Here is a 13,007-nt window from a genome sequence, read left to right on the forward strand (position 1 = left end):
GATGCTATGGGGAATGGGGACGGGTTGTGGTCGAGGAGGGTAAAAAAAAAAAAGAGATGTGCGTTTTGCTGGGTGCTGATGTGAAGGGTCCGTGCATAGCTTTGTACATGAAGTTGTGGTGGCGCAGGAAGAAATCTACTAAGAAATGACTTGGCCCTAAATTGAAAGCAACCGTTAACATACTGCTCAGCAAAATAACTAAAGGCACACGCAGTGTAGAGAAGAGATGCAAATGATAATCGATACTTAAAAAGGACAAAATCTTTAAAAAAAACATGATTGAAGAAGACAAGGAAGAGGAAATGAGCAATAAGAGGGAAAAGAACAAGTGAAACAGTGAAGAATCAGACGTGGCGAGCGCACCTAGAAAGGAGTCACACCTTCAAACAGCATCCGAAAAAGGAAACCATCAACTCCACGTTGCCAATCTGCTTCTTTGTGAAATGCAACTTCCGAAACGCAGTCACGTGCACGATAACGTAAACATAGTACTTACCTAGTCCAGGCTGCTCTTATGGCCGGCACAGAGTGGCATAACTCCAACTCAGAAACACCACCAGCACCACCGCCTCCTCCTCCTCCTTCGCTAATGTCAAACTACGATTCAAAGCAAACATAAGTAGGAAGAGAAGGAGCACTCCAAGGTGGAGAGGAGAAGGAATAGATTTCCAAACAACTACGTGTGCGTGGGGATTGGGGAGAAGGGGCGGGGGGGGGCAGGTGGGGGCGTGGGTGGATGAGAGTTGGGTGGGTGAGAGTCTGTGTGTATGAGGGGAGATCCACTACAGCAGCGAGCGGAATGAGAGAGCTCCGTCTCCCTCCCTTTCTCTCTGGCAACTGTGACGCGTCAGGGTTTTCGTCCAGACCCCTCCTTCCCTTCCACTCCGTCTTTCCCTCATTCGCTCTCTCCCAATCCCTCTCTCTCTCCCTCCTTTAATCCCTCGCTTCCACCGGCGCCCCACCTCCAGACCCAGAGACCGATACAGCCTTAGTGCTGCGAGACTGGCACACACAAACATGTGACAGAAAGAATGTGGCAGGTTGCAAAAGTTCCCATTTTTACATTTGTTTGACCCTGAACATTTTTCAATAGACTTGATACCGTTCTTTTCCGTTTTAGATATGCATTTTGCACGTCATTATTTTAATTACTATATCCGTTCATCCGGTTTTAAGATCATCATCATCACGTCGTGTGAGTTTCACCACTGGTACCAAATCCATACATTGTGTGCAGTGTTAGATAAATACATTTTCCTAATTCCAAAATGGCTCATAAGTAGAAAAGTTTGCTGATTTAAATGAAGACATATTTGACCCCCCAAAAAACAGACCAAAGAATCCAATGCAGCAGACACATTTGGTTGAAATAAGTCAGTGTTTCATTGGTAAAGGTTAGTGATTAATTCTACTTACCATGGGAGTTGTAGTTGTGTTGTGTGGGCACTTTAAGGTGCTTCTTCCTCCCTAGCTCTTCCCCAAGTAGGTAGTACCATCCTTGAACCTCCTATAGCACACATAAACAGCGACGTTGTGTGCGCGTGTATGTGTGTGTGTGTGAGTGTCAAGCGCATGCACGAGTATGCTTAATGAGACTTAATGAGAATTGATTTAAAATGAAATTCTCTGTGAGTAAAAAACAAGTACACCAGTACATGCCCACAAAGATGCAAACACACATTTAAATTTGCTTGCTCCTCCAGGGCTGAAAACACTGAACACACACACACACACTCACCACTCACAATGCTTTAGCTTATTCCAGCAGCTGATGCTTCCACTTCTGTACTTCTGCCCTTTGAGCCAGATGGTGTGTGTGTGTGTGTGTGTGTGTGTGTGTGTGTGTGTGTGTGTGTGTGTGTGTGTGTGCGTGTGTGTAAGCACATGCAAGCACTGCTGTACTGTATGTGTGTTACATAAATTCATGTAGAGGAGGGGGTCTGGTTTTTAATCCTGATGATTTGGGTACGGTATTTGTACAACACTGTTTTAAGCTTTGTTGATTTTTTTACCCGGCGTCACACATTTATCACAGGGCACACGCGCACACAGGGCAGGCATCCTTTTTTGTACCACATAATGTGATGCCATGGACGGTGACAATAATCTCCGTTTGAAAAGCATCTTATCTGAGTGGAAAGATTTCTGCGGGCTGTGGGACAAGCGGGGGAGGACGGGCGGTGGACTTGTATGGAAGATGGGGGAGGGGAGGACACATGTCCTGAAAGTCAGGGATGGATTTACCCCTTCGTTCAATATCACTCTGCACATGTAACAAACCGGGTGGAGGGGGGGGTAGTGGGACAAAGAGAGCTGTGAGTCAGGAGGGAGACCGATGAGAGAGATGAAAAGAGAAAGCAGGAGATGAGAGAGAAGTAAAAAGTGAGTAAAGCATGCAAACGAATGACAAGATGTGACAGGCAAGCAGGGAAGGTAACAGAAATAACCAGACAGCTCCAAATGCTTCTGGAATAAAGGAACACATGGAGACACACCGAATGGGGGGAAAGGGCAGAATTGAAAAAGACAGAAGAAACAGAAAAGAAGAACAAATGTGGTGTAGAGAAATAACTCCATGTGACTCTGAGCTAAATCTCCCTCTCCGGCCTATTAAGGAAATTAAATATTCATTGAGATAAATAGAAGTGGGAAGCCGTAAGCCTACGTAAACTCATTCTCGGTGTTGGTTTTCTTCACTGATGTGGATGCCAATTGAAACTACAACAACAACACTTACTGTTGTGAGGGATAAATATTTCACAGTCAGCCTGAAGAAAGGCAACAAGAAATGTATTTGAAGCCTATAGGACAAATAGTCAATATGGAGAATTGTTTTTACCATGTCGTTGCTTCCTTTTTCTGAAGTAATTTGAACCCGAGAATATCATGTGTTCATATTTGCTAGTTGACAGAGGGCCCTAATTGTAGGGTTCTTGGGGCCGAATGCTTCCTTGGTAAAAGGGCTGATGATGCAATCACTCAAGTACAGAAACAGACAGAAGGAACTGTGCTGTGACCATAATGAGCAATACGGTTTCCTTCCTCTAAATCCAGAAATATGAACGCCAAATGATGTAATGAAGTACAAATGACCTGGGAGCTGAGGCATTACATACCACACATTTGCAGTGGTTACTGCGCTTACCACTAAAATGTTCGTTTTTTTGTGGCAGACTGCAAGAGGAACATTTGCACACATGCAACGGCAATGGCAAAAACAGCTGGATAAACTGTAATTAATAATTCAATTGTGACAGGAAAGAGCTAAGAAAAGCGTCTCTGGGGAGATACTGTTTGCGGAGGAGATCCTATTCTGAGCCACGCTGAACTCTTGGACCTCACAGTCATCGGCTCTCACCTTGGACAGCTTGAGAATAAGAACTAAGGGTTGCGTCCCTCTATATAATGATGTACCGTAGGTGTGTGGGAGGAAGTGATGTCAGCCTTTTTGTGTCGTGTCTCGGGATGGCATTCTGTCAGGCTGTCTCCACAACTATTGCAGGAAATTTAGTTTTTCCCATCCCACTCGGGATTAACTGAAATCAGTTTGAATTTCCATTGACTTTTAAACTAGCACCACCAACGGGTCCAAATTTCTATTCGTCCTGTAATTTGGTTTTGGACTAAATATCTGAAAAAAACGAATGACGAGTCCAGTCCCCACAGCGCTAAAATATCCATAGACCAGTACTCTTGCTTTAGCATCTGTATGCAATGCTGACATCAGCCAGCCGAACAGTGAAACATACGGCATGTGCGAGGAGAAGAGGATGGGCTGTGTTTATTGACAGATCAGACGCAGGCTGACAGATTAATCGAAGCGGATCTAGTTGCCATTGCATCATCAGTGGTATCATGTTCATTCCCACATACAATACATTGTTTAACATGGGAATATTCTATTAAATTTGATGAAACATTTGTGTATGTTTGAGTATGTAATGTTTGAGTATGTAATGTTTAAATCATCATCATCTGATCAACATCCTGTATTTTTGCCTATTGTAATAAAAAAATAAAAAGAAGAGATTCAATTTAGGACTGCATGTGTTTTTAAAACATTTGAGCAGTGTGACTCAAACTGAGTTCATCTCCAGTGACCGGAGGCACCGCTGCTGCACTGTAACACTCGTAACCCCAAAGTGTTTCCTCGCAACTATTGAGGTCACTGGAATTCATTCATACTGAACTAAAATTCACAGATTCACGGTCTGATGGATGGTCACACACATGTTTAAACTTACCTTGTCTGGATTCAGAAGCGAGAGCACACCGAAGCTCATGCATCCCACTAGCTCGCTCATCCTGGTGATACAGAGAGAGAGGCACACAGGTAACATATTCAACACAACGAGTTGTGTGTGTGTGTGTGCGTGGTGGTGGCCGAGGGGGTCCGGGATGTTTAACCATGCACAGATGAGAAAGAACAGTTCTCGACAGACCTCCCAGCTGGACGCGACCGGTGCAGCTGCTGATTCCGCTTCGAGGGCAGGCTCCCCGTCAGCGCAAATGAACACCCGAAATGTTTTCCCGGCTCCACTCGGTCGAATGACCCGGTGACCATAAGAGCTCAGCTGCATCGTCGGAGCGCCGCGGAGACAACGCTGAGTTGACAAGAGCCTTTAGCCGAGTTAAGTTAATACACCACAAAGTATTGCAAATGTGTCCTGAGAAGGAGGTGAATGTGTGCCAGGATTCCATCGGATTCTTATTGAGACGAGCTCCAGCAACCTCCACTCCATTCACATTTTGTGCACAGAGCAGCATTCTGGTCTCTTCCTCACTATTCTATCAGTGTTCGCAACCCACCTGGCAGCTGACATTAGAGGTTATCATATCTCTGCATTATTGAGTGTGCGCGTGTGTGTGTGTCCACGGCTAATCACGCAGACTGCATTATATTGCTCCCCGGTGCTCCTGGCCGGTGTCGGCCGCATTATTCTACGCCCTTCTTTTGTTGGGCATCATACCTCATGTGTAAATGCGTATTTTTCAAATGGATGGACTTGAAGCTTAAATAAATGGAGCGGCGACACGCCCACACTGAGCAGGTGTGCTGACATCTGTATGGATTAAAATGAGAGCGAGGATGAAGTAACTCCCTTTGACACTCGAGCTGCAGTTCACTCTTGTGCAATAAGGTGAATTCACGTTCACCTGAGGAACATTCTGTTCTTGGGTGTACGCGACTCAAAAGGTTGTGATCTTAATTTCCCCGAGCAACTGCACAATAAGAAAAGCTGTCCATAAAGTTGGTCAGATCAGTGTCGTTTGTCTGAGGTGACACTTCCCCGCTTCATGGAAGACAACAATACTGTTATTGCTTGACCGAAAATTTGACCAACCCACGGTTATGTATGGAAAGACACGGTTTGGATTTTAAGTAGTACTAAATGCACCGTGGCATCAGTTTTGAACGATTGTGCACAGAGAAAATGGGAGTATTTAAGACTCTACTTCTTTAATCTTGAAGGGCAGAGTTCCAACTGCTTTGAATAAGTCAAGCTAATAGTAAAACTACACTTGGAATCCTATCTGCATAACAAAGGGTTAAAACTAATATTCAAACAAACATACAGTCCCACAAGAATATGGCTTTACCAAAGTCGTATCTCTATTGGAAACGTATCTTACTAATGACTTTTCCCATTTGGTGCCACACAACATTTTTTTGTGAATGAGGCTTAATTGCTTTCCAAAGATGAGTAAATCGCTCTTAATCTGTGTCCCAGAAACGGTCCCAACAAGGTCTTTATCTTTAAAAGCGTTCCTTGATCTTAACTCAACTACTTCCGTAAGCCTGTCCGTGCTTCTCATCTGAATACACTGTATGTGATATTTTAATCAACTGAAAACCGCAAGTGTCCTTCAAAGAAAAGCAGTTGGACCACAGTGTTCTTTGTTCGGGGCACAGAGCTTTAAAGCCCATAAACAAGTTCTAAAATAGTGTTTGTATTCCTAGCACATAGCGATGCTTTTCATCATCCGTCCTCTCAATACAAGACAGCACAAGACATTTGTGACTCATTCGACCATATGTCCTCCATCGCCGGCAATGACCCTGTTTCAGCTTAAGTCTGCTGAGGCACGGAGGCGAGAGTAACACATTCACTCAGCCAGATTCAGAATGAGCCACACAAATAAACACATACACGCACACAGAACCAAGCCCACAGAGGTTTGCAGGAGCATCTATTATGAAATGGTGTTTTACTGCTCTACTGGGCAGCTTTAGCATTTCTTTCCAGAGCTTCTTGAAATGTAACTTTTAAAATAGGAGCTTCAATTGAAAAGAAAAACACAAATCCGTTTCCCTGCCTATGACTACCGTCATAAGCCTCACAAACAACATCGTCAACATTCTCAGCCGGTACCTCGTAGTGGAGTCAGAGTTCCACATGGTGAAGAGCAGTCGCTTATGAAGGTCCGCCTTACTGAAAACAAAAGGAATAAACATTTATTTTCACGCAATTGAGAGGAATATTTATGAATAGACATTCAGATCTAAGCACAAACATTTCTATACTGTCAACAGAACTTGAAGAGCCCACAGCCCAGTGAAAAATGTGTAGTGCCAAAGTATTTTCTATTCATTTTATCTGTCCTTCAGATACCATACGGTGTTCTTGGGGCGGATACAATCAATCTGACTAAGCAAACCTGCCTTCCACTAAGAGCTCAACGTCCCAAATGTAACTACACAAAGGATATAACTGAGTGCTTACAAGTAAAAGGTTTGTAAGAAGATGGGGTTCCTGCAGCGAGGAACCGTCCGAGTCTTCTGTCTGTGGCTGGGATCACTGTCCGGGCACATACCGACCTGAGGAGGAGAGCAAGAGCAAGCACAACCTCGTCTCCACCCGCTCACCACAGCTCCCAAAGGTTATCTCTAACTATTTACAGCTGTACTTACCTTTACGTAAAAGTCACGTGACCCTTTGCAGTCATCCATAAGGTCCCTAGCCTCCAACACTGCAAACACACATACACACACACCCACGTAGAAGTAAATAAATAATGAGTTTCTAGTCACATTATTTATGTATCATTATATGCACGTCTCGTATTCAGGTGCCGAGTCAAAATGGCTCCATGGCTCCGGTCCCGGTAAAGATCGGTGTGGCTCAGATCCTTAGTGATGTATAATATTTCTGGATGGACTCATTATCGCTGCACACCCGGGTTTCGCTCATGTAGACAATGACTGCATGTGTTGCGAGTCCAGACGGTGTCAAATTTGGAAGCATATTTAGCATATGGACGAGGCAAGCAGGGCTGCCGTGATCAACACAGCTCGTGTCACGACTCAAAAAAGGCAGCTAGAGTGGAAAAGATGTTGATAGTGGGGAGCAGGTGGGGAAAGCCAGGTGACGAAAGGAGAAAAGGGGGTTTATAGTAGGGAAGGGATGGAGAGAGGCTGGAGGTGCTAGTCAGCTGACAGTCGGTCAGAGGGCATCCGGTGGACAGAGAACAGCAGCGGATGGGTCCGAGGAAGTGACAGAGAGGCGCAACGTGGCGGCCCAACGTTTTGCCTCTAGATTGAGGCATGCGCAGGAAGAAGAGGAAGATGTCTGAGTGCTGAAATAACAAGCTGTGAAAAAGATTTGTAAGAAGCCATTAATTTTTTCCAATGACTGAGAACCCCAAAGGGGAAATGACCACACGCTATAGAAAAAGCTGCTCAAGTTATGTGAGGAAGTCAACATTTGATGAGCCGCTTCTCTGCCTTTGTCTTTGGCAGCAAAGCAATTTTTATTGTGGGCATAATAAAAAAGTAAAGTAAAGTAACTATCTATGTATCTCAGCTTACATATGTCGCTCAAAAACCCCATGAACAGAGAGACATGAGAAAAAATGAAGTATAAAGTTTTGGTCCCAGGATATTACAAAATAAAAACCAAACACAGAGACATGATCCAGTTCTTTAGATCTTTAGACATCAGACTCTTTGATAATACAAATGCACAAATTGCAGAAACTGTGTGAAATTGCACAATTCAAGAGCACTTTGACTCCAAGTCCATAATAAAGCATTATACACGGTGGAAAAACATGGATGAATAACTATTCATCGGTTAATGCTTTTGGCATACTAAAATGTCATGTAATATTTCAGATTATTTTTGAGGTACTTTTTGATGTTGCTGTTGTGTCATCTTTAAAGAAAGCCTCCAGCTTGTCATCTGATAAGTAAATGGCCCCTCACTGAGAGAAAAGACATGGGCACAAAGGATCGAGGACAGGAGACGAGGAAATCAAAAACAAAAGTTTCAGCGTGTACGGCTTCGGTTGCTGGGAGACCAAAGTAAACAGCCTATTTTCCCTTTTTTCTGGTTAATGGTCGGCTGTCGTGATTTGACAGGAGATCCGCTCTGTGCCGTTCCATATATTTGCTTCCCAAATGAAGTCACACCAGCTCCCCCGGCGGGCACAGACACTGTACTTTATTCCAAGTGTCTCACCGCAGGAGTCTCTCTCCTAACGGACGGCCGTTAAAACAACTTACCGCTGACGACAAGTGCCTCGTGCTCCTGGATGATTGACAGCTTAAGCTGACCTATGGAGAATGAGAAAAGGAAGGTTATGATGGGGTGACAAGGATCTGTGTTGAACGTGATGCGTTTACAATACAGAGACAGGAGGACCATCGTGGGTTTAGGGCAAACACTGATTCTTTCAGGTGGTTTTGCGTAGGACTATTTCTTGACCACCTGGAAGGTCCGCTGGTTGTGTGGGAACGTCACAGGGAAGCCTCAGTTAAACCAGCCAGGCCAGCAGTTTCTCCTCTGCTTCTGATCGTTATTCTGAGCTAAGTTGTAATATTCATTTGATAGGTGTAAAATCAGCGTTACTCTGACTACGTCTTGTTTTAACTTTCAAAAATCGAAACAATAAACCAAAGAAGGTCATGCGGCCTCTAAAGGCCAGTGTGTGCGTGTGTCTTTGTCCACTGTCTATCATCTGTCGCTTTTTCTTCCCATCACTCACACTCACGCCCCCGGTTTCTCTCTCTGAGTCTCCTCCGCGTTGCAAGAGGCTGTCGGAGGCTCGTTAGCCATGTTGACACGGCCACTGCTAACATTGGCTTTGTGCTCTTTAAATGAATCCCGCTCATAGGAGCGCAGTCCAAAGCTAAAATGTGGGAGCCTCGTTGTGTGATAACGCTGCTGGCACTTCAGAGCTTGGGTACAAGGGATGTTTGTGGTTCCCACAGGGAACTTGGCATGGTTTTGCGCTGCTGCCCAGCACAGGCGAACAAAGTGAGAACACGGAAATCTTCCTGGTAGTTATGGGGCAATTGTAAAAATATCAAACACAGACTGTATAAATCTGCAACTCGAAGCCAAACGAAATGGATGATGGTAAACGTAAACAGTTTCAGGAGAACTAGTAAGATGATGTAAGTGAAGACTGACCGAGGCTGTGGGAGAATTACAAATAATTCTAACACACAGTGCAATAACAACATAGTACGTAAATTGCTTTTCCTTCTGCTTTTACTATTACACAGCCAAAAAAAGGAAAGAATGCAGAACGCTGTGTTAAGTGCTCTTTGACAGGACTGAAGGGAACGGAAGCATCAAGCAAGTCAAATCTTTTCCGGCTTCTTGTCCTGCACTGCTGGGAAATTCATCGTATTTTAGGTGGACACAACATGCTTACAACTATGTTTAAACATTAAAGAGTCGTGTTCTATTGATCCCGTAAATGGTATTTCCTTCACTCTTCAAACGCTGAAGGGGAAACGTAACCTTATCCGGGACACAATGGAAGACACGCATTAAAAAATGAGTAATGCGCAAAGAGTAAAGAGGCAGAAAGGAGAGGAGAGCTTTCTTTTTGGAAATAAATTGGCCTGTAGGAGTGAAACATTGACATTTTGGTGGCAGAGGTCAAAACCTACGAGTGTAGGAGTGAATTATTGGTGCAGGGCAGAGAAGACAGCGCTGTGCTTCAATACGTGCGATAGTGAAGACGCATGCGAATACACACGCTCAGTACGTGAGAGCACATCGCTCTGAAAAGCGCCGTCTCTCAATAAATCACCAGGATTTACTCAAATCACACACGTGCCACAAGACATTCAAAAAATTCAGAATGCTCCCTTTGAGTTTGCCCTCTGCGGCAAATCTGTGATTTTGGACTGTATGAATAAAATTGACTTGAGTTATATAGTGCTACCAATCTACTGAGGATCATGGGGGGAAAAAATCCACTTTCCACACATTGCTTTGTCTCTACAGATTAAAAGGGAATTCCTGCTGTGTGTTGCAGTGATGCCCTGCAGCAGATGTGCTGTTGTGTGGGAGGAATTTAAAATCCACAGCTTGTTCAGGTGAAGGAAGGTCAAGTAGAAGAGAGCCTTTAGTTTTAGGGCGATGTCAGCCTCACAATCTCCACAGAGAGAAAGAATATAAGCGAGTCTATAATATAAATAACGCAGAATAATAAAAGGCCTGGCATGAGACGTTTTATGGCAGCAGTAAAAAACAATATTAAAGAGTGCCAAAAAGTATCCAGCACTTACATACAAAAATACAGACACTAGGTTTTTATACAACGAAACAATATGTTTAACTCCGACACCATGAAGTAACGAGACACGAGTACAGCAAATTTAGGCCTTATCTATAAGCATTTTTTAATGTATGTGACCAACTGTGACCAGTAGTACGGCGTTATGTGTCATGGACCAGCAAAGACAAACAACATAATAGTATGTGTTGTGGGTATCCAGCCAGTGGCCACTTATCAAGGACGATGCTTGATATCGGTTATTGGTTTCCTATGTCCATGAGAAACCGCAGCATCCATTTTGCAGCCCTGTCTGAAATGGTTGATTATGTCCCTTGAGCCGATGCCACGCTGCCATGCACCGATAACGACCCCAGGGTCAAACCAACAAGGTCGTGCCCTCTTCTTTCCTAAAGAGTCCTTGCACATGTTTTCCACACAGAACCCCAATTCAGGAACATAATGAATAGTCTGTCATATTTTTTAAAAAGCGCTGAATAGAGCTGCAAAATAAATGTTCAATTAAGTTAGCAAAGAATGAGAGAAAAGGCCTTTGAGGGTTGGGTTTCTGTGTGTGTGTCATCCTGTACCTCCCACTCCCTTTCGTTCTGCTTTAATAGGCTTTCCTGATTCTTTGTCACATTTACATTTGAAACCCTTTCCCCCCTCTAACCCTCCTCCAACGTCCCCCCCAGCGTCCAATAAGGCCAAGCCAGAGGACACTGTTGGTCTTTATGTGACAGCTAAAGAATCCATTATCAGCAGAAAGGAATTACAAAGGAGGCCCAAGTTAATCCGTGTTCTGTAACATCTTCTGTTGGGAAAGAGCAATGCATAGGATCCAAAGTTTGAATGTGGGCCGGGAATCCAATCCATCCCAACAGAGAGCAGATTGGATGGGAGACGTACATGGTGTCCTCTCGTAAAAACACTAGAGCATCGTTTGACGGCTTCTATGGGAAAGTTCTGGGTAAATTCAGGAGTTGGGAAGACTCCACATTTAATATTTGTAAAAGGCTTTGGGACTGTGTTTAACATTTCATAATCCGAAATGCTCTGTGCACTTTCACCGTGACAACCAGGCACCTTTGTAATCAGTTACACACTCTCCTTGGCAGGCTTATCTATTCAATGGGGAAGGGAGACAATTGCTCCATGTGCAGCAAAGAATGTGGTATGAAAATACAAATAAAGTGATCACAAAAGGCCATACACATTGAGGCAGTCTGTTTTTGTTGTTATATTACAGATGTATACACCTCAACTAGCGAGGTTAACTGAGGATAAGTGGATGAGATGAATAGATGAGCTGGTAGTGCTGAAAAATGGAAAAATAGTGGGGAAACAAACTAATCTAATACAAAGGAACAAGAGAGGTAGTGAGAAGGCTGGAACACGCTCAAAATAATCTCCTTCGGATCATCTAATGAACATCTACAGCTGGCAAATAATAAGCATGTCAAGAACACACAAGAAACAACAAGAGATTGAACTCTTCATTTGAAATCAACACTGTCCAACTGCTTGTTTGTTGCCACTCACTTAGATTAGGAAAACTCGCCAATCATCGTTATTTTAACTATAACCCTACGTTAAATTAGAAATGAAAAATATGTTCAGTCTGGAAGATGGAGTTTTGGAATTCACACCATGTTAAATACCTCCTCCAGTCTGGCTAACGACTTGAATAAATGTCATCGGACAAGTGAGGCCGCCGAAGGACTTCGGCTACGCCTGAGCCCACTTGTGACTGCGAGTGATACGCTTCTCATGTTAAGCGCACTGCAGGATCGGGTGTCTGTGCAGGCAGATACAATCCTTTATAGAACTCGGACACATTCCTTTACCCTCACAAAGACGGATTAAGACCAGCAGACATTCCTTTGTACTTTTGTGCTGGATGCGGTGAACAAAAAACATTCAACAGTCTAAAAACGACGCATCTGTTCTTCTCCACCAAAAATGAGTAAATCTCACCGCGGGTGCTGAGGAGGAAGGCCGATGGCTCAGGAAAGCTCGCAGGGGGCTTCCGCAGGTAAACTCTGAGAAGGGTCATCATGGAGGGATGCTGGCTAATACCAAACGACACGCTTTCAGCAGCTGCAGAGAAGAGAAGAAATCTGATACTTGTTTGTCTGCGTGTGTGTGTTTGTATGTGTGTGTGTGTGCGTGTGTGTGTGCGCAGTTAAAGACCAACGGAGGGATCACATAGGAAATATCAAGAAAAAACATGTTGTAAATGTTGACAAGATATCTTTGCGTTTTCCTCAGCGAGCGGTATAAAGTGTTACTTTAGCCGACACCTACGCGGTTAAACTGTTTCGCTTTCAGTTGTCACTTTAGTGTCACAAAGTGTCACTTTACTAAGTGAGATAATGACATACTTACCGGTATTTCATTTAAAAAGAACTTCACTCATTTAAATACAGAGGCAAATTCTCTTATGACCACAGTGGAAATAGAAAGACAGACAGCAGATGATGATGGAGAGG

General features: G+C 43.8%; 1 protein-coding gene across 1 annotated transcript in view; it reads right to left on the reverse strand.

Moving 5' to 3' along the window:
* Nucleotides 1-13,007, reverse strand: part of LOC120831451 (regulator of G-protein signaling 3) — a 76,229-nt gene that overhangs the window by 57,991 nt on the left and 5,231 nt on the right. The window contains exons 3-9 of the mRNA XM_078087737.1: nt 12,493-12,615; nt 8,507-8,557; nt 6,914-6,972; nt 6,726-6,820; nt 6,375-6,434; nt 4,245-4,305; nt 1,417-1,507 (exon numbers count right to left, since the gene is read on the reverse strand). Coding sequence (XP_077943863.1) covers nt 1,417-1,507; nt 4,245-4,305; nt 6,375-6,434; nt 6,726-6,820; nt 6,914-6,972; nt 8,507-8,557; nt 12,493-12,615 — 540 coding nt within the window. The remainder of the gene's footprint in view (nt 1-1,416; nt 1,508-4,244; nt 4,306-6,374; nt 6,435-6,725; nt 6,821-6,913; nt 6,973-8,506; nt 8,558-12,492; nt 12,616-13,007) is intronic.

The sequence above is a fragment of the Gasterosteus aculeatus genome, chromosome 14 (genome assembly GCF_964276395.1).
Source record: "Gasterosteus aculeatus chromosome 14, fGasAcu3.hap1.1, whole genome shotgun sequence".
NCBI lineage: Eukaryota > Metazoa > Chordata > Actinopteri > Perciformes > Gasterosteidae > Gasterosteus > Gasterosteus aculeatus.